Genomic DNA, 19,381 nt, shown 5'->3' on the forward strand with positions numbered 1-19,381 from the left:
CACATCTTTTCATACATCTTCCTTATTCAGATCTATATGCTCTCTTCCGAAGGTGACTTCCTGGTCCTTTGAGACTTGACCTGCTGCTGCATGGACAGAACTTCTACTTGTCCCAGTTCCTGCCCTATCACACAATGTGACCATGGTTCATGTAGCAATTTTTCTCCTTTAGTAACCATTCTGAAAGGGAAACCTTGATTGTCATTAGAGAAGCAGAGCTTATAAAAGGGATCCCCAAGAAGTAGAATGGCTGGGGGACTGATTTTTTTTCCTGTGAAAATTTTTGATAAAACTTACATTTGTTTTAGTCAAACTTTTTCTGTGGAAATTTTCAAATTTTTATCTAAAAACCTTTTCAATTTTCAGCAACCAAAACTGAAAAAAATGCAATTGGTCAGGTGAAATGTTTTGGTAGAAATAAAGAAAAAGAAAACCTTCAAGACATCTCAAAATTTTGTTCTTCGGTTGCTGAAAACCACCACAAAAAACAAACAAACAAAAAAATCCAAACATGTTGACTGCCAAAATCTAAAAATAGCCATTTTCTGTTAAACTTGAATGGAAAAATTTCTACGCACAGGTGTTTTATATTGGTCTGGTACAGTGCTTTGGTGATTCTGCTGAGCTTCCTTCTCTTTAAGGTGATCAGAGACAATTCTTCAAAAATCCCTTTTGTCCTTGCACTTCCAAAGGACAGTATCAGTTCATTAACTGAGACTTAATTGGCACAAAAGTGAGAGAGAGAAAAACCCTTCAGGTATCTGTCAGAGGTGGATATGTGCCGGCCAGAACAGGATTATGCCGGGTGTTTAGTTTTGATTCCCTAAGTGGGATCCAGGGGCAGATTGCTATGTAACATGAAGCCATCCCTGCTCTCTCTCTTCTAATGCTCAGATGGAGGAGAACAGCTGGACAAGTATATCCTTAAGGTGAAACCCTATTGCCATCTGAGCAAACAATACCTGTTGTGCACTATCTATGCAGAGAATTTCTTCCTCCTGTTCCCAGAAGCTCTCTTCACACAGTTTCAATATCTTTAAAGGTTTTCCTTTCCTATCCCTTCAGGGAAGTCTTTTTACTATATCACTGTTCCAAATCATCCATTTTAGTTCTAAATTATGCGTTGTGACAGACCCAGACCAGTGGGGTACAAGAGTCTGGTAGAGGGCAAATATACTGGTCACTGGATGAGTAGTTTTCTGTTCCCTGAGTGACCAGAGCAGGCTGCACTAGAGTAATCAGGAACCTGCTAGAACCAGTTAAGGCAGGCAGGCTAATTAGGACACCTGGAGCCAATTAAGAAGAAGCTGCTAGAATCAATTAAGGCAGGCTAATCAGGGCACCTGGGTTTTAAAAGGAGCTCACTTCAGTTTGTGGTGTGAGTGTGAGGAGTTGGGAGCAAGATGCGCAAGGAGCTGAGAGGGTGTGGGTGTGCTGCTGCTGGAGGACTGAGGAGCACAAGCGTTATCAGACACCAGGAGGAAGGTCCTGTGGTGAGAATAAAGAAAGTGTTTGGAGGAGGCCATGGGGAAGTAGCCCAGGGAGTTGTAGCTGTCATGCAGCTGTTACAGGAGGCACTATGGGCAGTGCAGTCCACAGGGCCCTGGGCTGGAACCCGGAGTACAGGGTGGGCCTGGGTTCCCCCCAAACCTCCCAATTGACCTGGACTGTGGGTTCTTCCAGAGGGGAAGGTCTCTGGGCTGTTCTCCAACCCACATGGTGAATCTCTGAGGCAAGAAAATCCACCAATAAGTGCAAGACCCACCAAGATAGAGGAGGAACTTTGTCACACTGGTATCAGGAGTGGGATCTTGGGGTGCACAGCGTGGCGGAAGAAGGAGGGTGATTTAAAAAAAAAAGTGTTTATTTTTTTTCACCACAATGGACGACGTAGTGCGGGCACTGATACAAGCTACGGCGGCCCAGCAGGAGGCTACCCATGTCCAGGCAGCCGCCCAACAGGAGGCAGTGCGGCTGCAGCAAGAGACTAATCGCCTGCTGATGGACCAGGCTGCTCAAGACCGAGCTATGCTGCGGGAACTGGTAAACCAGGTAAAGTCCCTTACAGAGCTGAATCGCGGCCATAATGGGACGCGGCTCATATGGGCCAGCCATTGGCTGCACAAAATGACACGGGAGGATGATATACAGGCATACCTTCTGGCCTTTGAGAGGAGAGCCCTACGGGAGGCCTGGCCTCGAGATCAGTGGTCTGGCATCTTTGCCCCATTCCTGTGTGGGGAGGCCCAGCAGGCCTACCATGATCTGCCTGAAGAGGCTGCGGCAGACTCCCCCAGCTGAAAGCAGAGATCCTGGCCAGATCTGGGGTAACGACAGCAGTGCGGGCCCAGCAGTATCACGGTTGGAGGTACCAAGAAGACAAAACCCCGCGGTCCCAATTGTATGACCTCATCCGTCTTGCACGAAAGTGGTTGCAAACAGAGTCCCGGAATCCGGAAGAGATACTAGTGGTTCTGGTCATCGACCGATACATGAGGGGACTACCACCAGACCTTCGTGCCTGGGTAAGCCAGAACGAACCCTCCTCCTATGACGAGGTTGTCGCCTTGGTAGAGAGGCGAAGGACAGTGAGGGAGCTGACCCGACCAGTTAAGGAAGAGGCACCCCGGGTTAAACTAGCAGCACCAAGCCCTAAAGTTCGGGTGACGGCCACCAGGAGGGCCCAGGTGGAAAAAGAGAGAGGCTGAAGGCCATCAGAGGCCACAAAGGGTTGGAGCACTGAGAGAGAAGAGGATCGTGATGTTAGACTGCCCAAACCAAGAGACCGGGGAACGCCTAGGGCTCCATACAGATGTTATGCCTGCGGGGAGTGGGAACACATAGCTTCACAGTGTCCCAATGCTGAGGAGCCTATGCAGTGTAACCTGGGGAACTGGGCAGATCCATGCTCCCTAATCCACCTTGTGGGGTTCTCACTAACCCCACATATGTATACCAGACCAGTGAAACTAAATGGGGTAGAGACCACGGCACTGGTTGATTCAGGGAGTGCTATCACGCTTATCTCAGGGAAGCTCGTGAAGCGTAGTCAGCTGCTGCAGGATAAACGTATGGGGATAACATGTGTCCATGGGACAGTTAGTTACTACCCCACCGTCCCAGTAAAAATCGAGATCCCAGGGAACAATTCTGAGGTAGCAGCAGGTGTAGTCCCTAAACTCCCATACCCGGTGCTCATAGGGAGGGACTTCCCAGGGTTTGGAAACTTACTCCCAGTAGGGGGATTGGAGAAAGATGGGGACCCTAAAATTGGTGAGGCATCCACAGCAGACTGTCAACCCCCAATCTTCTCTGAAATATCCCCAGATTCGTTCTCCACTCCCAGACAGGGTAGAAAGACAAAAAGGGAAAGAAGGGCAGCTAAGGCCTTGGGAACCCAAATACTGACCCAAAGCCAGAGGGTCGCTCTTGTAGGTAGGCAGACTCGCGAAGCTGGAAAGGAGGCCACGCAGGAGGAAGAAGCACCTGAGTCTAACCCCCACCCTAATGCTCTGAACCAGTAGAGGCAACAGAGCCTGGGCCCCTAGAACTTGGGCAGATTAGCCCCGGGAGAGGAAATTTTGGACGGGACCAGGCAGAAGACCCAAGGTATGACAACATTAGGAAGGAGGTGACTGAAATAGATGGGGTCCCCGTGGAAGGGAAAACCCAGGGGCCAGGACCCTACTTCATAATGAAGAAGGATCTCTTATACCAGGTTGCACCAGTACAGGGGCAGAAGATCCTAGTACCTCAAAAACACCAGAACGCTGTATTAAGTCTTGCTCATAGTCATCTTTTTGGGGGGCATTTGGGGGTAGAGAAGACCCTGGCACGAGTCCTACGATGGTTCTTCTGGCCTGGAATACATGAAGAAGTGCGGAGGTACTGTGCCTCCTGCCCGGAGTGTCAGCTGCACAGTCCCCGTCCCCACTTGAGGGCACCTTTAGTACCCCTTCCCATCATAGAGGTCCCCTTCAAGCGAATAGCCATGGACCTAGTGGGACCCCTGGAGAAGACGGCTCGGGGCCACCAATATATACTTGCTGTTTTGGACTATGCCTCGATACCTTCAGGCAAGTTGGCCTTACAGCAAACACTGCCAAGTGTGCTGTAGGGTTTACAGAGGCCAAATATCTTGGCTACATTGTGGGAAAAGGTTTGGTAAAACCCCAAGTGAACAAGTTAGAGGCCATCCAAAATTGGCCCCGAGCAAGTCACAAGAAACAAGTCCGGGTGTTCCTAGGTGCGGTGGGGTATTACCAACGATTTATCCTCCACTTTGCCACAAGGACAAGCCCCCTGACAGACCTATGCCACAAGGGCAAGCCCCCTGACAGACCTAAAGCCTGTGGACCTGATCTGGTGAGATGGTCTGACGCAGCAGAGGAAGCATTCACAGACTGCCCTCTGCAGTAACCCCGTACTGCTAGCCCCTGATTTCACCAAGGAGTTTATCCTGCAGATGGATGCATCGGAAGTAGGGTTGGGGGCCGTTCTATCACAGATGGTCGGGAAGGAGGAACACCCAATTCTATACCTCAGTCGGAAACTCCTTCCAAGGGAACAAAAATATGCAATGGTGGAGACAGAATGCCTTGCTGTAAAATGGGCCATGGAAACATTGCGCTACTACCTGCTCGGGCACAGATTTGTCCTCGTGACCGACCATGCCCCTCTTCAATGGATGCAGCGGAACAAGGAGAAGAACACAAGGATGACCAGATGGTTCTTATCCCTCCAACCTTTCCAGTTCCATGTGCAACACAGAGCAGGGAGCCGTCACGGCAACGCTGATGGCTTGTCACGTGTGCACTGTCTGGCGTCCCAAGCTGCCCAACCCCTTGGCGTTGAGGAGGGGGGAGGGATATATGACAGACCCAGACCAGTGGGGTACAGGAGTCTGGTAGAGGGCAAATATACTGGTCACTGGATGAGTAGTTTTCTGGTCCCTGAGTGACCAGGGCAGGGGCTGCACTAGAGAAATCAGGAACCTGCTAGAACCAGTTAAGGCAGGCAGGCTAAATTAGGACACCTGGAGCCAATTAAGAAGAAGCTGCTAGAATCAATTAAGGCAGACTAATCAGGGCACCTGGGTTTTAAAAGGAGCTCACTTCAGTTTGTGGTGCAAGTGTGAGGAGCTGGGAGCAAGAGGTGCAAGGAGCTGAGGGTGTGCTGCTGGAGGACGGAGGAGCACAAGCGTTATCAGACAACAGGAGGAAGGTCCTGAGAATAAGGAAGGTGTTTGGAGGAGGCCATGGGGAACTAGCCCAGGGAGTTGTAGCTGTCATGCGGCTGTTACGCGTTGGGAGAGAGAGTGCATCAGCATGCTGTCTCTAAGTTCAGACAGCAGCCAGAAACAACCAATCCTGAGGCAGAAGCTGTTGTACAAACAGCTGGTGTCCACCCCTGTTCCCCCAGCTCAGCAGAGACTAGTACATGGGCAGGGAAAATCCTGGATGACATCAGCTCCTGGCTCAGCATGAGTCTCCCCTTTCCCCCTAGTAGCAGCCCGCACTGCCTGCCACTGCAGACCTAGTGCTGGGGAGAGCGAGATTCCATGATTCCCTCCCAAGTTCTCCCACAGCCGCCTCTCCCCACAGACCCAGGAGATCCACTCCCTCCCTTGTAGTCTAAGCAGGAGTGTGTTTGCTGCCAGGAACTGGCTTGCTCAGCTCAGGGGAGGGGCGCATGCTTCTGTGGCTGGATGCAGGGCAGCAGAGTTCAAAACAGCAAGCCGAGCAGTCCTGGTGGGCAACATGAGAGACCTCCTCAAGGCCAGTTACAGCGATGTAACAAACACAGCATCTACACTGACACTTTTGTCGATCTAACTTTGCCACAAGCAGCTCTATGCCTCTCGTCAAGGTGGTTTTCTTTTGTCTGCCAAGCAGGCGAGTTTTGTCAGTGGGAGGAGCATTGTAGTGTGTACACCTTCACTGCTTTGCCCACAAAAGCTGCCTTTTGCCAACAAAACTGTAGTGTAGACAAGGCCTTAGAGCAGGTCCCTCCAACTGCTTTTAATACAGACATCAAGTGCTTCCTTATATTTCTGCAGCTTGGAGTCTTTAGAATCTGGTGGGAGAAGTTTCTGGGCCTCTCAGTCATTTAAGAGCAAATTCTTAAAGTTGTTCAGGCACCTCAAAATGCAGGGAGGCCCCTGGTGGGATTTAAAAAAAATTGTTCAATTGGATTAGGCACCCTGGCTTCTAGTGGGATTTTCAGACGCACCTGTGTGCATCTTTAAGCACCACAATACCTTTAAATATCTGGCTCCTATTCACTTCTAAACAGTGCTGCATTATCTCATTTATCCTACCTCCTTTCCCATTTCTACTAAGTAACACCAAACTCAGAGAAACTGCTGAAAATACTATGCCAGTGTGGCTCTACAGTTTATTGAAAGAAAAGGGGGAAAATAACAAGGTTATTGTGTAATTATATATTACGTCAGATTATTTCCTTTTAGAAAAAGATATGATAAATTACTCTAGTTCGTACACTGTTTTTTCAGCGATGCTACTGCCATCCAGTGCACTCTCACTCTTGTGTTAACGAAGAATTTGAATCTGGAGGGCCAGATCCTGCAGTCTTTACACCATTGACAAAGGAATGAGATTTGCCCCAACCTTTAAGATAAGAAAACTTCCTTTTTAATTTTTTTTCACTTAAGATACTAAATACAAGACCATTCTCAGAATAGCGACAGCGTGTCTGTGATTATGTACAACTGTCATTAAATGAAGCATTTCTCACTAAGTGTTTGTGCTAAGAAAGAAAGATGGACATGAAATTTTCAGCAAAATTTTTTCCTTTTTATTATCATCCTTGTACAGGTCTTGTAAGAACGCTGTACAACTAACTCCCAGTTTAAGCATTAAGTACTCTTTAGTTAATATTCAATTAATTGAGGGCATGAGGCTGAAATCTTCCACTCCTGTTTTGCACAGTTACTATACAATATAAAGTGATAATAGTGTAAGCTCCTTCTTCCTGATCTTCCAATGTGCCTCAGTCATGACGTGAGTGTCTCCTCAGACATTCCCCAGTTAATTCCTGGTCACTCTAAAATAGCCAAACTGGCCAGTAGTAATATGGACATGACCGCTACCACATTTCACAGAGGCAACTGACAAGAATCAGATGGTAGTAACTCCGTCACTATCAATTGAATCAGATTAAAATCAGTGACCATAGGAAGGAAAAAGCTATTAAGTCATCCTGTCTCCCTCCTTTGGGTTTTTAGATTTGAGAAAGGTTCATTGTCCTAGAGTGACACCGCTGAGGTACAAGGTTAGAAAATTAAAGTCCCACAGCCAGAAACGTTCTTCCACTTGTTATGAGACCAGCCTTAGTTTCAACAGAGTCATTTTGATTAACAAAATCAGAGACAACTGTCAAGTAATTGAGATCTATCTAGCCTTTACCCAACCATTATATATCTTCTTTAGGAAAATTGTCTGGAAATAAAGCTTTTTCCAATTTACCATGAAACAAAAATGAATAGAACAGAGTAAACTGACAGACTATCACAAGATATGAATGGTGCATATGGCAAGGAGATAACATTCTATCACAAGCCCTTAAAAAGGGTGCAAGAATTTTATTTCATCAAAATTCATATTTAGCAACAAATGAAATGGTTTTCCACAAGAAGTCTCATGCTGCCATATGCAAATCCTTGTCACTTAAATACATCCTGCTTGGGCACTTTTAAACTTTTCCAGCGCCGCAAAACCACTTTGTATTTTTCACTTTCAGTCTTTTCTGATGCTTTTTTTAGGACAACTCGCATAACTACAGCAGTTTCTGTTTCTTTATCCTCCCCTACTATGAGATCCAGTGTGTCGCCAACTTTCACCTGAAAATAGAGGCAGAGAGAGATAATTAACATTCTTTTGAGGAAAATAACCCTTAATTTGTGTGTAATTTAATTGTCCTCCTCTTTCCACACTGATTATTCTTATCTTCTAGGGAAGTTGTTAGAATGGCTGTATAAGCCGTATAGTACCCATGTTCCTCTAATGCAGGCCTGCAAGTGAGTGATGAGGAGTGAATCCCTGTGAACCTCTCCACCACAGCTCCACCCTGGCTGTGTTATTTCCATCTAATTGTTTTTGTTTTTTAATTTTTATGTATTGTAAATGCAACTGAAGGCTAGTCCAACTTCTTATTACCACCTTCAAAATTCAGCCCCTAATTCCATCTCTTCTCCCACGTAGGCCTTTGTAGTCCCCAATTCTGTAAGCCTCCTTGCTCTCTTTATGTCCTCATTCCACTCTTACCCTATACTTGGATCAACCCTCAAGCTTCTATTTAAATGCAACTTCTCTCTCTGCCCACTCTCCCTCCTTCAAAATCCACTACTTTCAGTTAGCCTTCCAAAGCTACACCCACCCTCCAATCTTCTGTGCCTACTCCCACACCCCCAAAAATATACAGCAGCTAGTGTGAATGTTGCATAACATAATCTCATGACTTCAAACAATGTAACCATAATCTTTCCTTATACCAGCCCATGACTGCTGTTGCTTCTCCACTTCTCTGTCATGTCTAACCAACACGATAGGCTTCTAGGAGCAAAGACTTGTCTTATTTGAGTAAAGCACTATAGGTATGCTTACGGTTCAGTAAATAACCAAGAAGCAGTACCATTGCCATATTAAAGAGAAACAGAGCCCCAACAGTTCTTTGCATTTTTTTTATATGCCAGCCTCTAGTAGGCTACCACTATGGGACAACTCCCATCATGCAAATGAAAGCCTAGATTTTGTTTTTAATGTAGTGAATTTGGGGAGGATTACACATGTATGAGAAAAGTCTTAATACTCAAACACTTTGTATAACTTGTACAAAATGATAATGTGAAATTAAGTGAAGCCTAAGAATACCACTGTTAGGGGTACATTGTTTCTCCATTTTACAGATGGCGAAAAATGAGCCAGAGAGGTAAGCAGAATCATAAAGAACTACCTTAACTTCAACCAGTGATCTTATGGGTCTGATAATAAGCCCCCCCAGAATCAATGTTAGCAGACATGGTCTTATATTCTAGGTAACTTAATAATGAAGTATTAATCCAAATTCCTATTTGACTTCAAGCAGAAGAACCAGTAAACCTTAACAAAGACAAGTGTTACTGGAAGATGACTTCTTCACATTACACTTGGTGGTTCCAGCATTTTTTACATCCAACACTTTTTACAGTGTATGATAACTACCTTGACTTGTTGGGAAGTACATTAACTAAACGTAGTACATTTTGTGTTGGAACCATAGATCTTTATTTTTCAACTCTTATATTACTGGAAATGGAATGGTTACCAGGTTGTTTAGCTGGAGTCAAACATCCCCTTCCAACTAAAAGCAAGTCTAAATTTTGCAGAGACCTAAAACTTGTGAGAACCAGAGGGGAGAAAGTTTACAGTTTCAGAAGCCCCTACCTGCTTATAGGCTGCTAAGCATGCAAGGACAAATTTGGAACTCTTCACTCAGGCAAGCTTCCCATTGACTTCTATAGAGAGCTTGCCTAAGGAAGGGACTGTAAGGTTTGGTCCTTGGTATGTGGTTTCTAATCTGATATTAAAGGTTAGATAGTTTATTATTCTAATGTCACTTGAATAACCAAATATAAAAACTTAATTAGAGGAAAACTACAAAATGACTGATTAAGTATTAATTTATTAAAAGTGTAAGAACTGAATGTTAATAGAAAAAACCCTAGCAGTCCAACAGACAGCAGGCACTTCAGAAAGGTAATTTTGTCTAATGTAACTAAAGTATACATGTGAAGCACCATAGGCTTGCATTGAAGTACATGAATATTATACCTGCTTCATTCTTAGTTACACGTCTGTTCTATAGACAGTTTTTTAAAAAATATTTTTGCATCCAAAAATCTCTGCAGAAGGATTCTGGATACGAATTGCATATTGGCATTTTTGCTTTGCAAGATGACTGATTTCAAGCAGAGTCTGTGTACTCAGATTAGAACACCAAACTCTTGATAATAGTCACAAACAAAAAATGTAGTTTAATATTAAAGTTGCTCTCATCAGTAAAATTAAACCATGAAAAAAGGAAATAAAAAGTTAGGGATTAAAAGGTTGCAAAGTCAAGCACTCTCGAGTCAGGAAATGCCAGAATGAACGTGTATGATAATATAGGATTTAATTACATGCAGAAGTGACTACCTGTGAAAACTTTGATGTAAACGTTTTGCCCAGTGTCACATAAGAACTTGGTCACAGAGGCAGGGACTGAGGCAGGGACTAAGGCCAGTCTACACCTAAAACTTAAGTCAACCTAACTACATCACTCAAGTCTGTGAAAAATGTTACATCTGCATGGCAGGTAGGTTGAACTAACCACCACTATAGAATCAGCTAAATTCATGAAAGAATTCTTCCATTGACCTAGCTACTGCTTCTCAGAGAAGTGGATTACCTACATCAACAGAAGGAAAACCTCCTTCCTCAATACAGGAAGTATACGCTACAGCTGCATCACTATAGCTATGCTATTGTAGCCACTATAGTGTGGACATACCCTGAGCCTCAAGGGTGGTAGTCAACTACCCTAACCACAAGATCATGCTTTCTCTTCCTGCAGTCCCCTTCCTTATTCACTACAACCTCCCAACTTCTGCAACAAATGAGACAGAGCTCCTACAGTCAGAAGACTCCTTCACTGCACAAACCCAATTCATCCCCAGAGCAAACCAGGCATGCTTATAAAAAACGGTGAGACACTGAAGTACAGACCCTGTACAACAGAAAACTCTGACGCAACCTTAACTATAGTCTTTGTACTGCAAGATCATAATATCAAGTCCGCAGAAACTACAAATGAAGTGTTGCAAGCGAGAAAAAAGTTGTGATGTTTCTGTTGATGACTTATACAGACAAAAAGTATCAAAAAAGCAAGACACAGGCTATAGGAGATATGAGGGTTTGCCATAAAGATGCCATCTTTATAACGCTACCATTATGTGATGGATACTTTCCAGGTATTCAAAATGCATTAGTCCCTGCACCAAATAGTTCATACTGTAAGGACAGAAAGACAACTAGACAAAGGTTAAGGAAAGGAAAGGGAGCAACCAAAAAAGAAAGATTCACTACAGGTAGTGAGGCAGAAGTGGATTTTTAAGGACTTCAAAACAGAGAGGGCACAGTTGCCACAAATAAGAACATTCAGAGATTGGAGCGTATAAAGAATGATATCCTGAAAGAGAATTTGAACAGGAACAATTTCTTTAACTGATGACTGGTGCTTCCTGATAAGAAAGCAGATAGGAGTTATTTAATACTGGGGGAAAGCGTCAGTGAACCTCTTAAGAAGGGATGTAGTATGAGTAGGAAATAATGATAAATATATGGATTTCTCCTACTTACTTTCCTGTAACAATATTTTTTTAAATAATCTTTTTCTATAAGTAGCTACACTAACCTTAATAGTGGATAGGCTGCAGGGATTAAAAAACAAAACAAAGTAAAAATTTGTGGGGGTTAATTAAGAATCAATAAGCCTAGTAAATGCAGCTACAAGTGCCCTCCTCCCCCATATCTCTGGCAAAGTCTTCTGGGGGTACAATTCCTCTAAAGGCAGAAAATTCCTTTCAGGAAGGGGAAAAGAATCAACTGTACTCCTCAGCTTACAGAACTACTTCTACTACCTCTATCAAGATGGAGTAGACATACAGTAACTTGTTTTGATTCATCCATCCCCCAGTTAAACTAGATATACTTAGAAACTTCATGAAACCTGGGTATTTTGTCTCCTTTCATAAATCCCCATTTTTTACATAATGTTATCTTTTAACCACAGGTATAGCAGCTCACATGTTACATGCAGGATAACTCATTGTTTTATAGCCTCTTACAATGCCTGCATGAGTGCTATCAGAATAGGAGGGAAGAGAAAATGTCAGCCTTAGTTAGGATCTTGTATTATATTAATTTTTTTAAAGCCTTACAGTTCTGCTTTTCTTCCACAATTTTTCTCCATTCAGCCTGAGTTCACCATTATAGAATGCATCTTCCACTTTGCTAAAATAAAAAAAAATAAAAAGTTTGCTTTATAGGTCTGCATTTACAGTGCACAGTAAACAAGTGCAATTGTTTCCTAACAGGCAAAAACGCAGTTCACCTGCAAAGTGTAGTTCAGAAAGAGAATTTGTGCATAAAAGCATACATATATTTCTGTGGGGGTTATTTAAAGATTGACTTAGGCTGGAAATGAAGTATATATTTCATAAATGCTGAATAAAAAAATAATTCATAACTGTTCTGTACCACAGGTACAAGGGCAGTTTAAGAGTGTTTAAACAGATGATACCCCTTTTTGTATGCCACCAGTCCTTTTAAACTTAAGAATGCTGTCTTTGGATATCCACTTCAAGTCATACTAATGTATTGTAACTAATAGGCTTCTTAAATACTCTGTAGGTTGCATAGGTTATACATTGTGATGGACTTGTTAATAAGGTTTATGTATATCTGATGGAGGTAGGTGTGGCAGGTTTATATTTACTGTAGAACTGGGTTAGACTCTTCCTTGTAGTCAATCTAGGGTATTTTTTTAAATCCTTACACCGACTAGCAGAAGCTTTTCTATTCTTAAGCGCTTTCTTTTGAAGTCAACAATTAAAAGCATAAATGCTAGAGACTGATTAAAATTATCACTGTCTCTTTAAGTAGTCTTAGTATTGAAGATAGTGATAAGTAGCAGAATTCTGGAAAAGAACAGATTCCAAGAGATAAAGTAACAATATACCTCCAAAGACAAATATGGACTTCTGATTAAGTTAAAAAAAATTCTTCTTCACTAAGTTACTGCAGCAAGAAAAAGGACATCAAAAGAACATTTAACTATTTACTATATGACAATTTATTTATCAGTAAGCTATATACATCTTTGATACTTACTTTCTTGCAATATCTAGACCAGATTTTATTATTATATCATAACGAAAAGACTGGACTACTTTGGCAAGATCCTTGTAATCTTTCACTATATTGGGGTCATTTTCAAATTCATCTTCTGAATCACTTCTCTCTTCTTCATCCTCCTCATCTTCCTCCTCCTCTTGCAGGGTTTGTTTTTTCTTTCTAGAACTTTTGTCACTTTTAAGTCGTACACAAGGCACTGAAATACATTGTGAAGGCAGTCTTAAAAATACATCATGTTTCACAGGAGAAATGCTGAAGTGTTTTCTGTAGTTTATAATACTGGATTGGTGGCTAGAGTATATACATGTCCTCCAGGACATGCAGAGTTTATTAGAGGGGAATTTCTCCCAGACTCCAAGCCAGACATTTAGTTTTCTAAAGGCGGTGACGGGCAGTCTGAAACCAGTCATAGCATACCCTGAAATAAAGAGACAGATTCAATTTTGTTTGGTACTCTTTGCATTTTTTTTCAGCATTGAAGAAATTGGTCAGGAAACAGCATATTTATAGTAGTAACTACTAAAATCAGCACCTTTTTTCCTTTCTGTAATAATGATATAGTTCCTTTTGAAACCATAAGGATTTTTGTATCTTTCTGTGAAATGTTCTGTCTTCTCATATAGCAGGGTAGGTAAATTGCCTATTCATAATGTGCATTTTTCATATATGTAACTCTTTTTTTACAATTTGTTAAACTACTAACTTTCTTATGGTTTCTTCCTTCCATTACTCAAATACAATATTTTTAAGGTCATAGTTAACTTCCAGCCCATGCTATTTACCAAGAGCAGAGAGATGCCAGTGGCTACGTTTATTAGGGATAGTTCTTGACAGAAGTGACTTGCCCAATACCAGAGATAGAAGTAAAACCAGGAATAAAAGTCAGGAGTTCCTGAATTCACCTTGTGCTCAGACTGCAGAGCCAGTGATGAGAAAATGCTGCTTCTCCTAACCAGACCTTAACAACAAGGAGTCTGGTGGCACCTTAAAGACTAACAGATTTATTTGGGCATAAGCTTTCGTGGGTAAAAACCTCACTTCTTCAGCATCTGAAGAAGTGAGGTTTTTACCCACAAAAGCTTATGCCAAATAAATCTGTTAGTCTTTAAGGTGCCACCAGACTCCTTGTTGTTTTTGTAGATACAGACTAACACGGCTACCCCCTGATACTTGTAACCAGACCTTGATATCACTGAAGCATTTTCAAGAGAAATGCTCTTTCCTGCTGCAAGACATTTATCCATACTTCACTAGAAGAGCAGTCACTAGCAAGAACAATCCCTTTTGCAGAAGATTCCCTGAAAATCATTCCAAGAATATAGTTTCCAAACAGGAGAAAAAATAGTAGTTACCTTTTGATAGTCTTAGGGAAAAATGGATTTATGATCTTAAGTAAGGATGAAAAACAGTAATCTTTTAGACTGAAATTTCCATGTTTTGTTTTCTATCCCAAAATGAATTTTTGGAAAGTTTGAACAAAATTATTTTACCTGTTTCAGGGTTGTTAGTGAGTGAAGGGGAAAAAACCCACTTTCAATGTCTTTGTAAATTTGTTTTTGTAAATGCAGACATAGAACTACAACAACAGCTGAAGTGTGAAATTTGGCATAGCCATAGTCCTTGTTAGGACTAATAATTTAGGGCATAGTGTAAGCTGAGGGATGAAAACATTATTTACTATAGCACCTGAGGGCCCTAATTCATGAACCCAGACCCCATTCTATGAGGTGCCACAAGCCTTTGCTTGCCTTGGGAACAACTTTCTGCAATGTTTATGAAGTCCTGAAAAAAAATCCCTAACATGTTTAACAGCCTCTGATATTTTAATAGAACCTAATGAAGCCCTGCCCATTCTGTCACAGGACCACTGCTAGGGCCATTTATATGAAAGAGACTCAACCCTCACATTTATGAGACTGACCCTCTTTCACATACATGGCCCTAGCAGTGGTCCTGTGACAGAATGGGCAGGGCTTCATTAGNCTAATGAAGCCCTGCCCATTCTGTCACAGGACCACTGCTAGGGCCATGTATGTGAAAGAGGGTCAGTCTCATAAATGTGAGGGTTGAGTCTCTTTCATATAAATGGCCCTAGCAGTGGTCCTGTGACAGAATGGGCAGGGCTTCATTAGGTTCTATTAAAATATCAGAGGCTGTTAAACATGTTAGGGATTTTTTTCAGGACTTCATAAACATTGTAGAAAGTTGTTCCCAAGGCAAGCAAAGGCTCCCTCACATTTTTGTAAGTTTGAGTTTCTTAAACATCGGGGTTATCACACCATGTACTTGCCATATGTTCTTCCACATTAGTGGGGGGGAGGGGGGAGCCCCCAAATGTATGCAACTTGTACCAAGAGAAGTGTTGTGAGAGCATTCCAAAATCCCAGTGAGGATCAAGGCCACACTGTGCTAAATGCAGTGTGTGCGTGTTTATTTATTTATTTGATTCTGATCCTGGACTGCAACTGCTAAGGGGCCATGTCTGGAGATGGGGAAGAGATTCCTTTCTTGTCTTGAAGCAGACAGACTCGCTCTCCCTATCATGCTCCAGGGTCTGATTTCAATCCCCACCAACAACGGGTCAGGACTAACCTTCTGGAACACACTTACCCGCTGCAACCCCCCCCCGGCTGCAGTTTGGTTCCCACTGAGCTTTTCTTCTAACCATCCCGCCCATGCACCCAGCCCTGGGGACACCCGGTCCCCTGCCAGGAAAGCGAGGTGCCCAAACCAGACTGTCACCCACCCGCACCTCTTCCCGCGTTTAGCTCCGTGCCCGCAGCGGGACCAGGCCGCGGGGGCCGGGCCTTGCTCGGTCCCAGCAGCAGCGCCGCTTCGGAGCTAGGGAAACGCCCGTGTCTGCCTGGGCTGGGCAGGGCCGAGCGCCCCGGCCCCACCGACTGTGACCGCGGGGCCACGGGCTCGCTCTGCCGCCGGCCTGAGGGAGCCCAGCCGGGCCCGCCCCGCGGCAGCCGGAGAGCCAAGCTCCGCTCGGGCCGCGCTCCCTGCAGGCCCCGGCAGCTGCGCCGCAGGGCACGTCCCCGGGGAGCCGGGCCCCAGCCGGAGCCCGGGAGGGGCCGCTGTTACCTGTGTCCGCCGGACGCTGCGGCCCGGCCCCTTCCCAATCCCGCCGCCGAGGCGCTGCGCGGAGAGCGGGGCGGAGTCGCAGGCCGGGGCCCGCTGCTGGGGGCTGGCGCCGGGGAACTCGCTGCTCCGTCCAGGCCCAACCTCCTTCGGCGTGTGCGGGGCCGGGCCGCGTCCGCCGGGCTCAGCTCCCAGCAGGCAGTGGGGGAGGGCCCTGCTTCGCTATAGGGCTCCCGGGGAGCAGAGACCTGCAGGCTGGCAAGCGGGCATCTGCAAACGATGGGTTTCTAGGGGCCTCCCCGCTCACTAGGGCAACCAGACAGCAAGTGTGAAAAATCGGGGGGGGTAATAGGAGCCTATATAGGAAAAAGCCCCAAATATCAGGATATCTGGTCACCCTACCACCCAACTGGAAGCACCTTAAAGGGGCCGGGCTATCCGTGGGGGAGTGTCACTCAGGTCCCTTTCCCGGGCCTCAGGCTGGGCACCCACAAGTTGAGGCAGCCCGTGGGGAGGGAGAGGACGGGTATTCCCGCCAGCTGCTGGGGCTGCTATTATTCCTAGATGCCCTTTGGTCCCTTTTTCTCCCGTGTGTAAAGACAGAGCTGACTAGGCTCAGGGGAGAGGCCTTGTCTCTTTTCAGGGTTCGCTAGAGCGGAAATCACAAACTAGTCTAAGGGCTGAGCCTTGGATGTGGTGTGAAAGCCAACACAGAAAAGGCAACGGTCGTGAACCTGCCCCTTGACCCAGCAAAATCACTAGAACTGTAATCACTAAGCGCTGGTCTATGCTGCAACTTTGTCAGTATAACTATGTCACTCAGGGGTGGGGAAAATCCACATCCCTGAGCAATATAGTTATATTGACCTAACCTCTGGTGTAGACAACGCTATGTGATGGGAGGGCCTCTCCCGTCAACATAGCTGTCACCTCAGGGCTGGTCTACACTACTGCTTACGTCAATGTAACTTACATCTCTTAGGGGTGTGAAAGAGACACCCCCCCCCAAGTGATGCAANCCCTGCCCCTATTGGACCCCTTCCCCAAATCCCCACCCCGGCCCTGCCTCTTCCCCCGAATGTGCTGGGTCCCCCCCCGCCCCCCTCCCTCCCAGCCACGCAAAACAGCTGTTTTGCGGTGCAAGCGCTGGGAGCTAGGGGGAAAAAGCGGGCTTCCCCCACTCAGGAAAACACACAACTGCAAACTGTTTCAGCCCACATGCCTCCTAGAAAGCAAGCTACTCGAGGTCTTACATCTAGACAAACACCTAGTCCCTCAAGGTAGGAGCTCAGATTGCCTATTTCCTGGTGAGCGTGACGGAGTTTGTCGGTATTTAGTGTATTTGAAATGAATGCGAAGAGATGATGGCAGCGTGGGGATTTCCTACACTTCTAATGCTGGTAGCTGACAGTGGAAGGAACAACGGTTGCACACTATGGCTGATATGGGATTTACAATATTGGTTTGAAATGATAAAGAAAAGATCAGAGGGCAGGTCATGGCTTCAATAAAGATCAACAGGCAAGGGTCAAAAAAATCTATTTTTTCCCATTCATATACCTGTTTGGCTTCTGTTTGGAGTGTAAGCACCTTGATGGAGGGCCTGGTCTCACTTTGTCTCTTGTCCCAGGGTGACCTGAATCTTTAAGGGGGTTGAGGAGCATCCTCATCTATGTGAGGTTTAGCCCAGCTCCCCAGATGGAGGGAATGAGTACAAGAGTCATGTGATGGGGAGCATGTGCCTAAGAACCAGGCCTGCTAAGGGAGACATAGGGGCAGCCTGTGGTCAGGGAGGAGTGAGCTTTCTGTTAGAGTGGGAGACAGCCAGGGAAGGGCCACTGGGGAGGCCTAGTCTCGTGGCATAAGAGAAGACAGGGCAGATTGGGTATGGGGACCTGAAGCAGAAGGTGGATGTGGGTTTCCCCTATGCTGCAACCTTGGGAGCAACTACCCCTGTCACCGTGGGGAAGAAGGGACTGATTGGAGCCTAGGACAAGGGCTAAAGACCCTCATGGAAGAGGATAGATGCCTGAGAGGAAGATTTGGACCTGGCAAGAGTCTGGGATGAAAGAGAAGTTTTGTGGTTCTCTTTGGATTTTGATTAACTCCAAAAGGAGTTTTCTGACTGAGCTGGAGGACTAGGTCATCTTAGTGGCCCAATAATTCTGAGAGCTGGGGGGAAGACAGCAAGTTGTCCAGAGTGGGGAAATTGAGGCACCAGACTGAAGGAAACTGAGGTAGAGGGCAGGTCTGAAACAACACTGCTTCAGGCCCTACTACAATCTCTGAAGCACCTAACACACTGAGGAGCTATATTAAAAACTATAGTTCCATTTTACCAGCCCCATTAGATAGAAAATGTTAATACATCCACAGACATCAATAGAAGAATCTTAAGACCACATTAATGTGCCCTAGCCAGAAGTTGCTAACCCCAGGAGGATTCAGGAATACTCCGATGTCTTTCTTCTGAAAGACAAACTAATTACCTTTGTCAATTTTAATGCTGCAAGGCGTCAAGACAACGCAAAAGCATTCAAAGCTCATCCATTTGTGCTTTGCAGTCAGTACAGAAGTAGTTGAGCATTTATTTTCCTGCTCTTTTATGCCTACTTTATTGTGTGACATTCAGGAAATAACACACTATTTTGATCAACAGATCAGAACAACATTAAAACTTGATGGCCTATTGCTTAATGGCAAAAATAAGTAATTAGAGCTGCAGCGTAAGCAGCAATCAGAAGCAAACTCTTGTGGGATCGCTTCGGTAAACATAGGAACTGCCAATGCTTGTCCGCATGACTGTTGTGCCACGAAGGAGGAGGAACTGGCTAAACTACTTTGACTTGATCTGTGCAGTAGACCCACCAGTAACTGGACCTCCATACACTCATAAATAATGTAGCAGGGTTTGCTTTCATAACTATAGCTCACTGTGAATGCAGAGAGGCTGCTACGTAGACAGCATTAAACATTAGACAGCACCTGCCTGGTAGTACCGTATTACCGATATAACAAACAAAGCTGAAAATGAGGTCACTGCCAGGCATCTTTAGTTTGTTCAGCTGAACGAGGAGGGGGTGTTGGTGGGGAAAACCTTAGACTGAACATTTCTGCTACAGATTGCTAGGTATTGTGTCTCAGATTAGCTGATGAGAAGAGCAGATTTTTAGAGATTGCATCTGGGAAGAAAATTCTTATTGAAATGGCCTAGAATTAACTTAGTAACTTAAAGAAGAGCGAGGAAGAACGTTCTAGGAAACAATAGATAACGTAACCCAGCAGGGATAAATGGTTCCATAATCTTTAGCTTCCTTCCACTGTCCTACATGAAGCACACCTTA

At 44.8% G+C, this 19,381-nt stretch overlaps 1 protein-coding gene across 1 annotated transcript; it reads right to left on the reverse strand.

The window, feature by feature from the left end:
* Positions 1–7,568: 7,568 nt before the first annotated feature.
* On the reverse strand, positions 7,569–16,251 carry MTRES1 (mitochondrial transcription rescue factor 1). The gene is made up of 4 exons (XM_034765940.1): positions 16,041–16,251; positions 12,930–13,371; positions 11,978–12,050; positions 7,569–7,861 (listed from the first exon to the last, which is right to left on the reverse strand). The coding sequence occupies exons 2-4, from the start codon at positions 13,361–13,363 to the stop codon at positions 7,685–7,687; spliced, it is 684 nt and encodes a 227-aa protein (XP_034621831.1). The 5' UTR covers positions 13,364–13,371; positions 16,041–16,251; the 3' UTR covers positions 7,569–7,684.
* Between the last annotated feature and the right edge of the window lie 3,130 nt (positions 16,252–19,381).

Source organism: Trachemys scripta, chromosome 3, assembly GCF_013100865.1.
Source record: "Trachemys scripta elegans isolate TJP31775 chromosome 3, CAS_Tse_1.0, whole genome shotgun sequence".
In the NCBI taxonomy this organism is placed as follows: Eukaryota; Metazoa; Chordata; order Testudines; family Emydidae; genus Trachemys; species Trachemys scripta.